General features: G+C 39.3%; 2 protein-coding genes across 2 annotated transcripts in view; one reads left to right on the top strand and one right to left on the bottom strand.

The window, feature by feature from the left end:
• Positions 1-3,934, top strand: part of LOC101164603 (microtubule-associated protein 2) — an 84,927-nt gene extending 80,993 nt beyond the window's left edge. The window contains exons 17-18 of the mRNA XM_023951156.1: positions 1,697-1,809; positions 2,127-3,934. Of these exons, the coding sequence (XP_023806924.1) occupies positions 1,697-1,809; positions 2,127-2,348 (335 nt within the window). The 3' untranslated portion in view covers positions 2,349-3,934. The remainder of the gene's footprint in view (positions 1-1,696; positions 1,810-2,126) is intronic.
• Positions 3,935-4,934: 1,000 nt separating this feature from the next.
• On the bottom strand, positions 4,935-11,420 carry LOC101167500 (myosin light chain 1, skeletal muscle isoform). The gene is made up of 6 exons (XM_004081699.4): positions 11,189-11,420; positions 10,586-10,613; positions 9,210-9,353; positions 7,773-7,946; positions 7,593-7,670; positions 4,935-5,491 (listed from the first exon to the last, which is right to left on the bottom strand). The coding sequence occupies exons 1-6, from the start codon at positions 11,312-11,314 to the stop codon at positions 5,463-5,465; spliced, it is 579 nt and encodes a 192-aa protein (XP_004081747.1). The 5' UTR covers positions 11,315-11,420; the 3' UTR covers positions 4,935-5,462.
• Positions 11,421-17,295: the final 5,875 nt, after the last annotated feature.

Genomic DNA, 17,295 nt, shown 5'->3' on the forward strand with positions numbered 1-17,295 from the left:
ACCTTATTATACTGCTTAAAGTTTCAAGTTTCGTTTGTAGATTTACTAGAATAGAAGTTGATAGCTATTAACATTTAAAAAATAGGATTTAATATATTAAAGGTTTGTTAAAGTAGTGGCCCAACCTAAAACTTACGATCAAATATTAACTAGTATTTCCGAGCGTTATCAAAAATATGGATGTACAAACATGTAAAATATGTATATGTTGGGATTTAAATACTACTACTACTAATAATAATAAAAATACTACTACTACTACTACTACTACTACTACTACTAATAATAATAATAATAATAATAATAGTGATAATAATTATATTAATAATTTATTTTAAGTTATAAACATCTGGATAAGTCACGCCTTTTTATTAGTGGAAGTTTTGCGCTAACCAAAGTAAGACAAAAATGTTTCCTACACAAACAACAGTTAGTAACGAAATTTAAAACGCATTCTTAAGAAGTTTCAGATGCAGTATCACTTATTTCCACAGATTGTACAGATTTGTTGATAACAAAACAAAAGTATTTTGCATGCCCTGAGAACCAGTCAGCTGTTGCTCCCACACGCTTTAGCATCCAGTCGAGCTGAGAGAACAGCAGCAGTGGAATCGAGTCATGGACTGCATGTGGATTGACAGCTCCACGGGTCTGTCCACAGGTGGCCAACTGTGGGAGGTGTTTCTTCTTCCTGGCAGCATTGCTGTGTTTTGTGCCGTTTTACCTTGGTTATGTGAGTGTGAAGCGAGGTGCTGATAAATTGGGTTTCATGAAACCTGCAGGGAGCTGTAAATGTAATTTAGGTTGTGGTGGAAAGGTTTCTGACTCAATGAAATGAGCCGGAAATGACAGCTGTAGGGTTAAGGATGGAAGCTTTAAAAAAAACCCACTGCACTTTTGTTTACTCATCTTTAAATTATACTTCACGTTGTTTTTCCGCTGTATCTGAAATAAGACAACATTTCAAAATAAAATCCATAGGCCTATAAGCAAATTTTTGTACAGCTTTATGTGTCAAAAAAATAAAAAAAAATTAACACTTGTATGCATCAAATATAAGTCAATGTGTTAGTGTTTTCTTTTTTAAAAAAAAATGCCATAAAAAGATAAACTTTATTTAACTAATTTATTTAAATAAGTTCAAACAAAAAGTGCTTTGAGGATGTGGAGTGTTCTATCAATACAAACTAAAATCTGGAAATTGAAATGCTCTCAGTTCTAAGGAAGCGGCTTCTTGTGTTTGCAGCTCCATCTGCTGGTGTATATTTTTAATAGTTGTGTTTTAAAATGTAATAAATGTGTTTTTGGTGTTTTTAACATGTTTAGCATTGTTATTGTGATAAAGAAATGAAGCTTAAAATTGTATTTCTGAGTATTTCTATATTCAATTTGTTGTGAATCTGAAGCAGACGAAAAAGTTCCTCTGAAAAAAAGCTTGTAGTTGTAACGTAAAAACCACAATCGACAGGCCACAAGCTGATGGGATATCATTGGAGTCCCCACCCACAAATCATTGGCGAGTTTGGCTTAAAAAACGGTGTCCTAGAAAGCCACAAAAGTTTTTTGATTTTGCCTGAAAACTGCATTATCAAAATTAAAAGACCACTGGGAACGTGTTAGTAATAGATCAAAAGAGGATTTGAGTGGGTCTTTAGAGCAAAGTTCCAGTGTTTAGTTTTGCTCTGCTTTTTCCTAGGGGGCGGTAATGTGCGCATAGAGAGCGTGAAGTTGGATTTCAAAGACAAAGCCCAGGCTAAGATTGGATCCCTGGAAAATGCTCATCATGTTCCCGGAGGAGGTCGCATCATGGTGAGTGTCGGTGCATTTTCTACCAATGCATTTTTTGTGAAAACATGTCAAATTTGTCAAGTGGGATCTAAAAGCCATACCAAGATTTTATTTTCTGGTTTGTGTGATCTATGTTTGACTTTTTCTTTACTTCAATCTGTTAGTTGAAGTTTATGAAGTGAAGACAAAGTAGATCGCTAATCTTTTATGAAAACTTTACCCAAAGGAATTTCATACATAGTAACGCCTGGTAAGTAGAACAGCCAGCAACTTTTTGCAGCCGTTCTAATGGTTAAACTCTTGTCTGATTCTCTCATTGTGCCACCTGCCTTCATCAGATTGAGAGCCACAAGTTGACATTTCGGGACCACGCAAAAGCCCGGGTGGACCACGGGGCAGAGATTGTCGTCCAGTCACCCGGCTTGTCCGGCTCAGTGTCCCCAAACCCCCTTCGGCAGAGCCACCTGTCATCTTCCGGCAGTCTCAACATATTGGAGTCACCACAGTTAGCAACCTTGGCCGATGACGTCACTGCAGCCCTGGCCAAGCAGGGCTTGTGAACACTGATGTCTGGATTCTGCATTGCAACCCAACCACCCACACCCACACCCACCAAACTCTGATCTCTTCTCCTGCTCTGACCAAGAAGGCTGCTCACCCCCCACTACAAGCTTAACTTTGGCCTCCACACGTCTTTATTTTGTGATCTGTCCTTCAACTCTAAGAGACTTTAGTTAAGAGCTGCTGTATTTAGATCTATTTATTGTATTCATTTTTATTTAAAAACCGGCTTTTTACTGATTCGATGGGTGTATCTCCTTTTTTGTTGTTCTCGCTGTTTTAGTTTGAAGTTGTATAGAGGTCTATGAGACGGAGCAGACCAATCACCGGCCTTACTGATTTTGGATCAGTGTTTTAAAGAAGCTACAGCCTTTTTTTTCTACTCTAAACATCAGATCATGTGACCTGAACGCCCTTTATCCTCCTCAGTAAACATGCATGGACACCAGATCACTTAAAAAAAACCAAGCAACCTGCTGCAAGTCATTCTTGTCATTCAGCAAATATTTAACACGTAAATATATAAATATATATAAATATATGTAGAAACATGTATAAACTACAAGTTATTTGCCATCTACTGGTCCTTGAGACGTTTTCAAAGGGAGTAAAAAGACTAAAAACAGTCTGAAACTGTATTTGTGCAACAACTAGGTCATGTTATAATGAGCATGTATGGATTGGAATATCCAAAAGGCTATTTTGTATTAAGAAAAAAACTGGATTTTAGTAAGTTATTTCCTCATTTATTGGACAAAGGCCAACAGAGTTCATGTTTTGTAGTTGATAGTTTTACAGTGTAATGCTTGGTGACAAATGTCAGACAGCTACTGTTTGGGAATGTAGTCGGTCCTGTCAATCGTCGGTGGATCTGCGCAGCGGTTCAATGACGATGCCAGGTTCTTAGCTCACGAAACACCCATCCAGAGGAGAAAAGCTTTTAAGGTTTGAATGTCTTCACGGTGCAGGACACATCTCTGCCGGTTCGGGCTGACGTTGCACCAGTCAGGACTGACTGCTGTCTGAGCCGCAGGGAAAGATGCTTCAGTGTGTTATATTTAGCGAGAGATGTTGTGCGTCTGCTGGTGTGCGTGCCTTTGGGTGTATGTGTGCGTTTGGTGCAGATTCTGTTTTAATGAAGGACAGTGCAGTATCTGAATGTGTTTGCTTCAAAGTGTGGAATGACGCAATTAGACAAAAAAAGAGAAAAAAAAGGAAAAATCTTGAAACATTGAAAAAAAACACTCAAAAAATAATTGACTGTATGAACTCAGTCACTTTTTCCTGTTATATCTTTTAGGATACAGTGTTTGGCTAAACTAGTTTCTTCTTTTAACAGTTTTGTGGTTAGTCTCGCCTTCTGCCCTTCTGCTGCCTAGTTGCCCCGCCCTCCCAATATGGAAGTGTTTGTTTGCTTGTGTGTTTTTCCTGCATCTCTCATCTCTGTGTGCACCTCTCCCCACTTCCTGCTCCACCCACGGCAACTGTAAATGTAATTAAAAGGTTGAGTAGTTGTATGCAGTTTTTCTCTTGTTGATATGGCACCAATTACAATAAGTAATGACAATAAACTGACAGAAATTGATTCTAGACTTTCGCCTTTTTCTTGACTAGACAAGCAAAGGAATATACTTTGACATTTACTTTCATTATTTAGTCTAGATTGTCTGTTTGTTTTTACATTTTAGAACAAAACCACCAATTCACTGACACGGATCCGTTTTAGGAAAACCTGTTTGTTTGGGCTGCACAAGAGGTCAGGTAAGTTGTCCCCTGTCAAAGGAACTGCATCTTCAATCTAACATAACAAATTTTGATACAGACCAAACAATTCTGCTTGTAATGTTCTGAGTTTTGTATAGGATTTCATTTTTCTTTCCAGATTTTTCATAAGACAGGCTATTTTTTCACATGTGTAGCTGAGACAGGTCAAAGACCTTTAGAGACAAGGTGTTTTCATTCAATATTGACCATTGTGGTTACCATCGTATTGTGGGCGGCCCCTTTTCTTGCTACTGCTGAAAGACACACTGAGAGTCTGATCTTTCTGACTCAAAAAGTGACAAAAATGAAAATGGACTCATGCATTAGTTGCTTCAAAACTTCAGTCTTTAAAAAAAAAATCTCCCTAAAGATGAATGAACTCCTTATGCTTATTTTTCTGTATGGACTAAAGAAAAGCGGTAGAGTGTGGGTTTTCCAGCAGCCTTTTTTTGTTCTTCTGTAGAATCAAGCTAAAAATCTCACATTGCTTTGTTATTTTTGTTTTGATCTATCTATTTAGAGCTTAGTTCAAGGATAACTGCCTTCAACTAAGCAGTTACAGCTCTTGTTTTAGCTGTAACTGTTGTAACACTTTCAGGCAGTTTGGTCCGCTCCATTTCAAGGCAAACCATCCCAAAAAGATAAAAAATGTACTCATATTCTTCAGCCAACCAAAAAGTTACCCACACCATCCTAATGTGAAAGGACTTGTAAGAAATTAAGGATCAGTTGAAAAATATAACATTTTTAGATCTGCTAAAACTACCATTTGATAAAACATTCTACACTCAATAGAGTCAAAAATTAAGAAGTAAAAAAAATGGGAGTGTGAAGAATTTATTGGGAACTTGCAGAGGATACAATAAGTTAAGACTCAGGGATGGGTCGGTGAGGAGTGGATTTGTTTCCATGGCCAGTCTCCTTGGCCAGTCCGGTCACTTCTTAGCCAGACAGACAGTAAGTGGGAGGGGATGGTCACCATAGCTCCAACTCCCCCCTCCATCACTGTTCCTCTGTGACAATGAAACCCCCCAAATCAGCCTGGGGAACTTGGATCAAAGATGAGGACATCGTAAGAAAATCGTTACAGCTCCCCCAGTGGCACGAGGAAAACAGAGGGGAAAAGAAAGCAAAAAAAAAGAAAAAAAAAAAATCAAAAAGCACCATTTGGACAAAAGAGGAAGAAAAACGTGTTGGACAAAACAAAAGAAGTGTTGAGAAAAATGAAATCTCATAGTCCTTTGTTCCCCCCTGCTTCCCCAGATGGTACGGGAAGCAGCGAGTAGATGTCGCGACACCATGGGGTCTGCATTTATTCGGTGCTCACCGCGGCAACGGTGGCGGGGTCCTTACACAGACATGATGTGCTTGACAAAGGCTGCAGATAAAGAGCCCAGAGAGGGAACATGAGTGAGTTCAAAAACAAGAAATAAAGAGACTTCCATCATTCAATTAAAGCATCTATAACACATGTGTCAAACTCAAGGCCCGGGGGCCAAATGTGGCCCTCCATGTCATTTTATGTGGCCCTTGAGAGCATAAAAGATTTTAATTTCTTAAAATAAAAAATAAAAAATGGTGTGTATTTATTCATATCTAGGGGAAATCGGACTTCAAATATCAGATTGGGCAACTATACATTAGGACTTAAACACTGTCCATATAAGCTAACCTCACAGAATCAAATTTAAAAGAATTTATTCTAGATTAACAAGCAAACATATGTCTTTGTATGCAACTACAATTGTGACTTTAAAATGTTATAATAAATAAATAATGAGTTATTTAACATTAAGGAGTAGTTACATTTATTTTTAATTACATTTAGTTACATGTATAAGTTACATCTGACCCTTTGAGGACAACCACAATGCTGATGTGGCCCTCAGTGAAAATGAGTTCGACTCCCCTGATCTCTAAGAACAAAGGTTGTCAAGAGCCATTTTCAAGCTGCATCCATCTACCTGGTAACCATGAAATAAATACGAGTTAATGTTCAACAAGAAAGGAATTTCACTTAAATATTTAACATACTTTAATGCTTAGAGATTTTGTCTTTATTTCTGTGCCTAATTACCAACTTATTTTACATATTGAATTTCACATTCCTTTGTAAAATAAACCAAATGGTAGGTGCTGGATGGTTCAGTTGGCTGCGTGTAGAACTGGCGCATGGGAAATCAGAGTTCATGTTCCAGGGGGCGCGATGAGATTCAATCCAGTGTGGGTACTTGGGTGAGACCCTCTACGCCAGGGGTGTCAAACTTATTTTCACCACAAAAGCATAGTGGTCGTCCTCAAAAGGCCAGATATAACTTATACATGTAACTAAATGTAATGAAAAATAAATGTAACTACTCCTTAATGTTAAATAACTTGTTTATTTATTTATTATAACTTTTTAAATGACAATTGCAGTTGCATAGAAAACATATGTTTGCTTGTTACTCTAGCATAAATCATTTTAAATTTGATTCTGTCAGGTCAGGTTATATGGACAGTGTTTAAGTCCTAATGTATAGTTGCCCAATCTGATATTTCAAGTCCAATTCCCCCTAGATATAAATAAATACACACCAATTTTTATTTTTTATTTTAAGAAATTAAAATCTTTTATGTTCTTTCAGGCCACATAAAATGACACAGGGCCTTGAGTTTGACACGTGCTCTACGCTAAATCTGTGCCAAAACCACCTGTGCAAATAAGTCCTTTCAGGCATCTCCTCTGAAGGGGGAGATGCCTGAAAAGCCAGGTGGCTTTGGCAAAGTCACACCAACATTCTGGTTATAAAAGATCAAAATGCTGATCTAAAACTTGAAGAGTTTACAATATCATCAGAAATATTGTTAAATTAGCATTTTAAAGTATGAATTCATTAGATAACTCTATGGAACTCCCATAAGGTCAGAATTGAGTTAGTATGTCCAAACAACTAAATACTGATCTCTTTTGCAAGTAAAAAACCCTACCTAGAACTTTAAAAGTTCTGTAAAGCAACATAAAAACCTTGTTCTGTTGGTGTTTTTTGTAAATCAAATTGGATTACATCACCAAAAAGTTTCAGTTTTGTGCTTTTACCTAAAATACATTCAGAACATAATAAAAAACTTAAAGGAATACATGTATTTTGTTTAAAACTGAAGTTAATTATTTTCTGTGAAATAATTACATTTGCCATGATGTAACTTCCTGATAACTTTTTTGCTTTTAGCAGAAGTTTTTGTCTCTGTCAGGAGTTCTACCTCGTAAGAAAGTGCAAACATGAAATTACTGAGCTTATTTCCAAAATAATTCATGACTAGTATAAATAACTGTGGTGGCATATTTTATACTATGATATAATCAATGATGATTTATTTAGATTCTTTCAATCTTTGCTGTAAGGGGCTAAGAATTTTTCCTAGTCATATTTAGTGAAAAATGGTCTTAAAATGGTCAGTTTTGTTTTTCAAATTGGTTTTATCCATGTTTGACTTACCCTCATAATTGATACAGCCGTTCTCATCCTCTTGTCCTGCCATGAGAGCATCAATCTCAGCCTCATTCATCTTCTCACCTACAGGGAAAAAAACGCCAAAAATTGTTAAAAAGAAAACAAAAATCTATCGGGCACGTGCACCAATGCAGACGTGCAACAATAAAGGCTAAGATGCCTCACCCAGTGTTGACAGGACGATACGCAGCTCAGCACCCATCACTGTGCCATTGCCTTCCTTGTCAAAGACACGCAGACCCTCAACGTAGTCCTCAAAGCCTGCCTTGTTCGGGCTGTTGATGATGGTCTGCAGCATGGGCAGGAAGCTCTCAAACTCTACTCTCTTGCTGGCCATGTCTGAATGAAAGGACAAAGGAGTCGTCTCCGTCCTGATTCTGTTTAACACCATTACCATACCCCACAATAGCTATGTCTCTTTATCATTTATTCATGATTTTACCATAATCTTTAACAATAAATTTAAAACATGGAGAAGAAGCGATGCTCTAGTGCCCTCTAAAGGTCATAAGACCCAACTGTTATTCTCACAAGGGATGGTCATAATGGTCATAACTCCTGAGCTAGCTGTATCAAACTACAGCTTTGACCATGCTTCTTTTGATATATACAACCACAGAATTGACAAAAGGATTTTTTTAAATAAAGGTGAATGGAACAACTAAAAATATCAATGTTTGTTTTAACTGAGCAACTTCACTGTTGAACCTTGTTCCACACTTAAAACAATTTTGACAAAAAGAGCATGCACATTTTCAATCCTCAATAAAGTGGCAGCTCTTATATTCCTCTTTATGATTGTTTTCTTTAACAGACACTAAATCTGTACTGCATTGATGACATCCCAGCCCCACTTTTGTGTTGTTTAGCTTGAGGTTTGGTGTGTCCTGCTGAAATGACCTCAGATCTCTCAGGTTGAGGCGTTATCTCGATATCAGCATGTCTCTTGAAAATTTCTATTCATATCACTTTACATGAACAACAAATGTGGTTTCTACTGAAAAGAGGCACGTGTGTATGTTTGACTCCAGAATTACTCTGTTTTCTGAAAAAAATGAAAAAGCCTGACATTAATAATCTTTTTCATACAAATAGTTCTCCTAAGCAATCTGAAACACACAACTTAACTGTTATCAAGTGCTCAACAGTGAAGTTGCCCAAAATTTGCTGCATGTGTTGATTTCATGCATTTGTACAGTCTGCCTTGTGTGATACTTCCACAAACCTTTTTTTCTGTGGCACAAACAGGGGTTGTTTTTTTTTTTGTTTACATCTTTTCTCCATTTGTGGGGTTTTGTGATACCATGTTAATCTCACGTTGGCCTAAATCATCTGCAGTTTGGCCTTAAACCTTTTCTGCTAAAACTAGCAATGATTTTATGACAGATTTATACACGTTTTAACTAATTGCAATGCCCAAACTTCATCATTTTTCTGACTGAAGAATTATTTAGACCCTCTAGCTTTAGAATCTTGGAATTTCTCACTTTCAGGATCTTTTTCCACCCATATTTTAACTATATTGACATTGTTTTAAAATATCAAAAGAAAGAAACTCTGCAAAGAAACTCTTTTGCAGGGTTTTTTGAATGCAGCACCAACCTTCAGTGGAGGGGTTCCCCAGCAGTTTGTTCACCTCCTTGTTGGTGGGGTTCTGACCCAGAGCGCGCATGATATCAGCGATCTGGTTGTATGCCACCTTGTTGTCACCCACTCTGTCAAAGAGACCAAAGGCCTCCCTGTAGTCTGAATAGACAAAGAATAGGAATGACCATGACGATTTACTTTTTCACAGACTTTGATGATTATGTGTGACTGAGTTGGTGCTGTATGACTCAACAGTGAAGCAGATGGACCATTTTAAGCCTTTATTAAATGTGTTATGTTATTTTCTCTCATGTAGCAGGAAATTGATAGTTTTTCTTTTTTTTTATTCAAAAATGATACTTTTTCACTATTTTTTTTCCTACTCCTGCTATAATCTTGCATTCATATTGGGCTTTAATCATCGATGAATCTGTTTTATATTCAGAAATGATAAAACATAACAGTGTTTGTCTTTTAAGTTTGTCACTCTTCACAACTGGATGCAATGTCTTGTCTTTCACTGCGCCTGCCAGCAGGTGGAGGCAGTTACTCTGCAAACTGTCAGGGGAACACAAGACATCTCAGAAGGTAGGGGTATTATTGGCTGAATGGACGGACTCCTGTTGAGCTCCATCAGCCCTTGTACTATTTCTATCTCAGCTGTCTCCTTCTCTCACCACGGGGCAATGGGGCTCTTTTAAAAGACCACCTTGGAATTGATAAACATAGCAGAGAATATGAACCCCCTCCTTTTAAAGGCAAGGCTCCCTGTGGGCTGCACTGAGTTAAAGTAGGGAATGCTGACTGCAGTGTAACGAGCCGCCTGCTCGGCGACAAGCTTGCTCCTGCAGAGCAATCAGCGGCACACAGGTGTTGGTTATTGTCGAACACTGTCATCCCATTGAGTCTAGTGAAAAAGGATTTCACTTTTCCTTCACATGGTGACTGTTACTAATTGGTAAAGCCAGAACCTCTGAGCTAATTTTACTGATTAAGTCTATTTAGCAATGTTTTTTCTTTCCAACTGTTTCAAGAATGACACCACTATCCCTCGTATTTAAAGGTGATTACATCTTTCATTTTTTTCCATCAATTCTGAAAAATGCCCCTCATTTGGCCACTCTCAGATCTTCCAAGACATTTGATATTTTCCTGGCACGTCAAAACATGACGCGATGGAGCGCCTGTCCTAAGCACTTCAGCACCTGTTGGGGAATTCACTAAACTATTGTTCAATTACACAGCCCCCTCCAGTTTAGACCCAGTTTAGAACGATGATTAACGCAGAGACAGCTTTGTGAGACCACACAGCAGGAGATAAGGAAGGACGCTGAGGCTTCTGTGTGGTCGAAGTGTCGTGTGATTGCAAAGGTGGGAGGCAAAGTACATACCTTCAATCTGGTCTGGGCTGAATTCTACCTAGAAGCCAATACAAAGCAGCTGTGTCAGAAAAAAATGTACAGAGCAGCAGGTTTGATTTTGATGTGTCATTAAACAAAGCAAACATTTCCCTTTGAAAAAACCAAACAAGCCAAACTCAATTTTACTAAAGCTAATAAACTGCAATGACATGTTTAATTTGCATATGGGGGCATCAGGTTTTAGAGGGGGAGGGCGGGGGCATCTCTATCTGCATTAACGTGTCCACATTTGGTATGTGTGCATTGAGGGAGCACAGCAGTCGCCCCTGACTGTCCAATCCTGAGAAGAGCTGGGTGTAGTTAGGTCATGGTGAGCTGTCCATGGTTCTGCTGCTTCTTTGCAGGAACCTGAAGCTACTCCCACAATGCAATATCTGCTCAGAGATGCTCTCATGAAGGTGGAAGCCCAGGGAAAGTCCTCATTCCAATGTTTCCCCTAAAAGCTAACTGGAAACCGGCGCAGACACAGATGCCTTCTAGTAAGTGCAGTCATGCAACTCTTAGTGGAAGCATCCTGTCTCTTCCTGCGTGCCATATGCCCCCCTCCAAACAAAAGATCACAGGTCTTTGTACCTTGACGGCGGACAGGTCGATGGCGGGCGCCGCAGCGGGTGCGGGGGCCGGTTCGGGTGCTGGTGCCGGTGCAGGTGCGGGCTCAGCCTTCTTGGCGGGAGCCTTAGGATCCTTCTTGGGTGCCATTTTTCACTTGATAGAAGAACTAGTTTGGCCCAGTAGCAAAGACAATTCCCAGTTCGGGTGACACTCAAGGAGTGGTGCACAGATTGGAGGGGACTCAGAGCAAGAAGGCACCCTCTGGGCGTATATATATGAGGCTATTTTTCCTCTTACCCCCCATCAAGGCTGCCCCCGAGTGAGGATTGGATAAGGGGTGGGAGGGTGTGTGTGCGTGGATGTGTGGAGGGCTCCTGTCTAAACATGGAATATAAGGTTGCAGGTCAGAGAGCGTTAATTTACGCCACATAGCTCTAATCAAAAGTGAAAACACCGATCATGGCAAGGAAGGTCAGCTGCGTCTCATCCAGAATGCGCCCCGGACGCACCGCTGTGTTCTCCTGACGCACAAACTCAATCCATCCGGCGAATGTGCCATAAGGATGTCAACTTTGCTTCAAAATTTTTACATGTTATATTATTTAATCTCGCTGATAAATGTCATAAATTCACTAACTGTCAGTCCTGAACCAGCAGTCAGGACAGAAAGACAGACGCATTTAATCCGTCTTTTATAAACTCCCACTAAAGGATTAAATCACAGCTAAGGCATGATAAAAAGGTTGGTATTATGTCTCAGATTGAATTTAATGAGAAAATGTTGAACAAGTCAATAAATGTTGTGAAATGTTTGTTGACAAATGCACCTTTATGGCCTTGACAACATTTTGAAAAAAGCAGCAGAGAAAAATTCAGTTAATATTGGTCACAGAAAAGCAAATGTTTAATTAATGTTTGCTAAAATGCACACCAGACTTTGTTGGCAGAGCAAACAGGTGTCTTTTGAATCTTATTCTATGTTTATTGCATGTGGTGCAGCACCTGTGTGCAGTTTGTGGTTCTGTGGGCAGCCCCTCCACCACCACCCTCAGGGCGGATGTGACGCAAAAGCACAAGGAGACAGAGCTCCAGAGCAGCTTTCAGCTGCTGATGCCAGTAACTCAGCCAAGGCTAAGAGAGCAAATTCTGTCTCCTTAATTCTCGTCTATATCCGTCTTTCAGACCCAGCGGTGCAGCCCCACCTCCTCGCCATTCCTAACCAAGATGACAGAGCTCAGTGACGAAGGACCTGCAGAAATTCTTTCACCCCTTCTCACCCCGGTCCCCCCCCCCCATCCCCCCCAACAGTATGCTTTCTCTGACCCTATCTCCGTGAGGGTACGCCACAGAAAGCCTCAGTCCCTTAGCTGTCATCTGAGCTCACCCCTGGCACCGCACCTCATCTTCTGTCTCTGACTTCCCTTCACTCCCTCCCCCAGCAGAAATTCTGCTCCAGAACTTGCACCTGTGCTGCGGTTCAAACTGAGTTCCACTACAGACTCTTAATGGATTCAGCAGCATGTGGAGAGGAGCTGTGTTAAAATAGGATGGCAGGCCAGCAAATAGAAGTTGAAAAACAAAAGTTACAGAACAGTCTTTAGAACTTGATGGATGTGTTTTTTTCTGACAATGTTTACTTTTTCCAAAATGAGAGTTCCTGTCACAAATAGTTACACAATGTTACATAAAAGTCTTTCATTTATCAGTGTTGTTGGTAGGGGTTTTTACATCAAGATGGCAAAACGTTTTAGTGGAGAACAAAGGCTTCCACCTGTTTACTGCAGGACACGCCAGGGATTTCTCAGGGTCACATTGTGCAGCGAGCCCCCTGTGGTGAGCACAAGTGCTGTCTGTGAAGCACTTGGAAATTTAGATTCAAGAGTCATGTGTCGTTATTTTATTAATTTTCTCCTGCTGTTCTACTAAAGCAGTAGTTATTTATGGTAAGAACATTTTAACGATTGAGAGAAACTATTTCATTTGCTGCTTGTGTCTCCCACTCCTAAGGAATCCTGCTGGTTCATTCTGACAAACTTCTCTGATAAATGCTTGTTTCCATCTGCTTTATCTTAGGCTTATCTCACTTTTTAATAATCAGGTCCCTTCTGGAAAATTGTGAAGCCTCTGGATTTTAATTTTAACAGCATGAGAATGTCTGTTAAAACTTTCATATCTTATTTTGCTTTAACCCTTGTGTTATCTTAGATGACCCCACCCTTACATTAAAGTGTTCGCCCTACCATGACAAAGGTGTATAAAGGTAGAAAGATTTCATGTTATCCATGGACACCAGTGAAGATCACAAATCATTGAAGAAAAAAAGGTTCAACGCACTGTCTAGTGGGTCTAGATGACCCAACTCCCAATGTTAAAGTGCCTAGGATAGCACAAGGGTTAAAGGGGGCCTTGTTCCAGTTTTCTGAGGTTACAAACCTGTTTTTTTTTTTGCTTTCTTCTCATTTAATTCATTATATTTGAAATGTTTGAAAATTCACTTCCAAATCATTTTTTTGACTTAAGAAAAAATATATAAGATAATAGGAAAATAGGTACTTAAAATCTTAAAGTGTTTCTTAGATTTATTTCCTTTGTTCTTGTCATGTTCTACTTTCAGGTTTTCGTCCCGACAGTCGCATAGGTTGAGCCTGGTCATCTCCCTTGTTTTTGGCATCTTCAGGGTTCTTTATTTATTAAATGGCCTATATAATGAAAAATCTACTTTTTGAGTTTTAAGTGTATGATAATGTTAATCCCTCACTATAAACAACCAAACAAACACATTTTAAAACTGGTAAGGCAGTTTTACTTTCCCTATAGGCAGTTTTTTTGTTTTGTTTTTTTATTTAAAGAAAACCTGCAAATGGGGTAAAAATTATTTACTTCTGTCTATGAACTTGTTTATACAGTAAAAAAAGACAGCAATTTATTGTTAATTTGCAAAAGGTCTCAGCAAGGACCCATTGCGGGAGAGGAACTACCAACCCCTGTGTCTAATCTGAATTTTTGGAAACAAAAATAAAATTCCAAGATTTTTTTTCCTTTCCTCCAGTCTAGTAGTTAGGCTCAACACCTCACAGAATGTTGCGGGTCGTTTGCTTTTTGTGTGCTAATTCTTTACTTCAGGTAAAGATGATTCCATTTTTGATTTTATTTTTTGAGTGATGTTATAGCAGCCTTTAAAACACCATCTAATGATTACAAGTGCAAAACAATACTGATCCATTTATATCCATGTCTGGAAGAGGAATCATGGTGATGTGATACTTTTTACGTAGGTTGGGTTCCTCATGACTTTTGGTCATCTGCAAACACCGAATGCTGAGGGACTTACCCTGTTCCACACAGCCCTTCATAATCTCACCCTAGGGATTTTTAGCCACACAGATTCCCATAACAGTTTCCTTGCAGAAGGGACTGTGTGTAGTCTGCATCCTTCACTCCTCTTAAAATCATCCCTGAAATGTTGATGGTATTTCTATTACGTATTTGCACCGATCTAAGGAATTTATTTCAAACGCACAACCTAGAAGTTCACCCGTTAAACAGTTAAAAGTGCAATTCCCATGGAGGTGAAATGACAGCTTTGAGAACCAACATTAGAGCACTCTTGCAATGAGAATGATTAATGAAGGATGAGGAACTGGAGCTCAGGAGGGAAAAAGGTGACGAGTGGAGCGTGGCGTAAGATTCCAGCAGAGGTAGTCTCCCTGTTCACTGACATTTTGCCTTTGCGATGAGCTGCTGAGATCTCCAGAGAATAAAATGACAGGAAGCTTTGATGGCCTGTCTTTTCCTCCAAACGGAGGTCACTCCGCCATGTGTAGTGACTCTGAGTTTGGATGAGAGTGGATTTGAGGACTCTAGTCACATCCACCACCTTCCTTTTTAAACCCTGAGTGCTTCCCTCCATGCCCTCTATCCATGCCAAATGGAATGGGGCTGTAACTGAGCCTGGGGGGACAGATGGTTCCTATTTATAGTCCCTAAATGGAGGTGTGAAGTTTCTTGGGATTTCTAAGAGTTGGGGGCCATGGCTCCTTAAGGGGGTTGATGCAGCCACTGTGGCCTGCGTGATCTCTTTCACTTACTCACGCCTCCAAAAGCCCCCCCACATCATCCACAATGGGCTTAGACCGGGGCAGGCTAAACAAAGCTGCACCTTTTAAACTGTGGCACCTCATCCTGACAAGATATGTGACACCAGCCAGAAAGGACAGTCTCCCCCTTCTTTCCATTTAACCGTTCTCCAGTTGTCAATCTGAAGGAAAAAGTCTTGTTGCACCAAACCTGTCCTAATGGGACACAATGGGACATTGAAATAAGATTGCTGACACAGTCTGAGGCTAATCTTGTGTCTTGACAGCACACGCGGCAGCAGTAAATCATCTGAGGCCATTTTAAAACCAGCGGAAAACTACTACATAAGTGAAGAAATGCCCCCCTTGAAGAAATACATGTTTAAAACTATTAAACTTTGTTTATCTGTTCATCCTTCACAGACTTTCAGAACCCCCACATCACAAGAAACTGTAGGTAACTCTTAAAGCCAGTGCTGTGAACGTCCAAGGCTACACATAGGCATGAGCAAGAGGGGGAAATGCCCCTCTAATGCCGTGACTGCCCCCCCCCAATTGTGATGTCCCACAAAAATCCAGTTTTAACTGAAAAAATAAAAAAACAAGAAAGAAAAACAAAAAAACAAACAAGAAATTCAACAAAAAATAAAAGACAAAAAAAACATAAGGATGAACAGGCAGTCAGATGGTGAAATAGACAGACATAAAAAAATAAAAATAAATGCAGCTTCAAATAGGGACAAACCAGGGTTCTGCTTTGGCTCTACAGTCAGGAAAAGCCTTTAAAATAAAACGTTATTGACACATCAAATAGATCAAAGGAGAATATAGGAACCCAGATTCTCTATGCCGAATTTTGACCAAACAAGGACTCACATTTGGCGTTGACGTATGGATGACGTCCCATTGAATGTACCGTACTTAAGTACCGGCCATTCAAAAATTGAATTGGTTTGTTCAAAAGGGGCCCACGTCCACAATTTTTCAAAAAAGAGATTTTACATATTCTATGGTCTTCAAGGGAAAAGCTATCTGATTATGTGCAAAAAAGTCCCAAGTCCGTTGTAATGTATTGACCATGCTTGACATTTAAAATGCATTAATGCAAATTACTTGGCTTTGCCCTCTCTTACATGGGTTTTGCTTTATCCCATAGATGGCAGCACCCCTGTTTAATTCAAGAAGGGCCCAAGTCCAGAGAATTTAGTTTGCCAGTCCTCTGAATTGTAAAAGTGAGGTGCTTCATATTATAGCATTTGTAAGCCATGAACTGGTTCTAAATCTGGGTAAAGTATTAATCATTTGGTGTAGCCTCCCTTTGAGCTATGCAATTAAAATCATTTCCTAGAAAAACAAACCTCTTGGACTTGGGCCCCTTTTGAACTAACCGATTCAATTGATTATGTAGGAGAAATTAATAGCTGTGGTTTGTGCCCGGTTGGAATTCTATGACACCAAGTCATATATCGGAATAGAGCTGTGAAAGAATTGTCTGAAGCAAGATTCACAAGATTTTCACGCCAAACTTCTTCCAACTGTTGGAGGCGGACACGCGTTAGTAAAAAGTATAAAAAGAAGAAGCCCCTCCCTGCTTGTCTAGTGTGAACAGCAATATGGATGCTCAAGATCCTGCTTTTAGCATGTTTTAAAACACGTGTCCGTTGCTTTATGGCTGTTTTTTTCCTAAATGCATCGATGCATGTATTTTTATGTACTTAGGTTTGAGTTTTTGCAGTATTAAAATATATTCTGAAGCAAAAGCAGAGGGGCACATACTTGTTTACACACAATTAAAAAAAATTCTCTTTGTTTTTCATTTATGTCACACATTTAGGATTAATTATTTTTTAAGCTAAAAAGGTACCTTTTTTTGTTTTTGATTTCAATGTGATGCATAAAAATGTATATCTGTTTCATTATTTTACAAAGGATGTGTAAAAAGGTGAGTTCACTGACAATTTGAAAACACTCAATTGTTCCTTTCTTTGACTGAACAAACTGTCAGATAAATGCATCTAGACAGTAAAGAAAACAATAAGAACGTATTCCTCC

The sequence above is a fragment of the Oryzias latipes genome, chromosome 21 (assembly GCF_002234675.1).
Source record: "Oryzias latipes chromosome 21, ASM223467v1".
Classification (NCBI taxonomy): Eukaryota; Metazoa; Chordata; class Actinopteri; order Beloniformes; family Adrianichthyidae; genus Oryzias; species Oryzias latipes.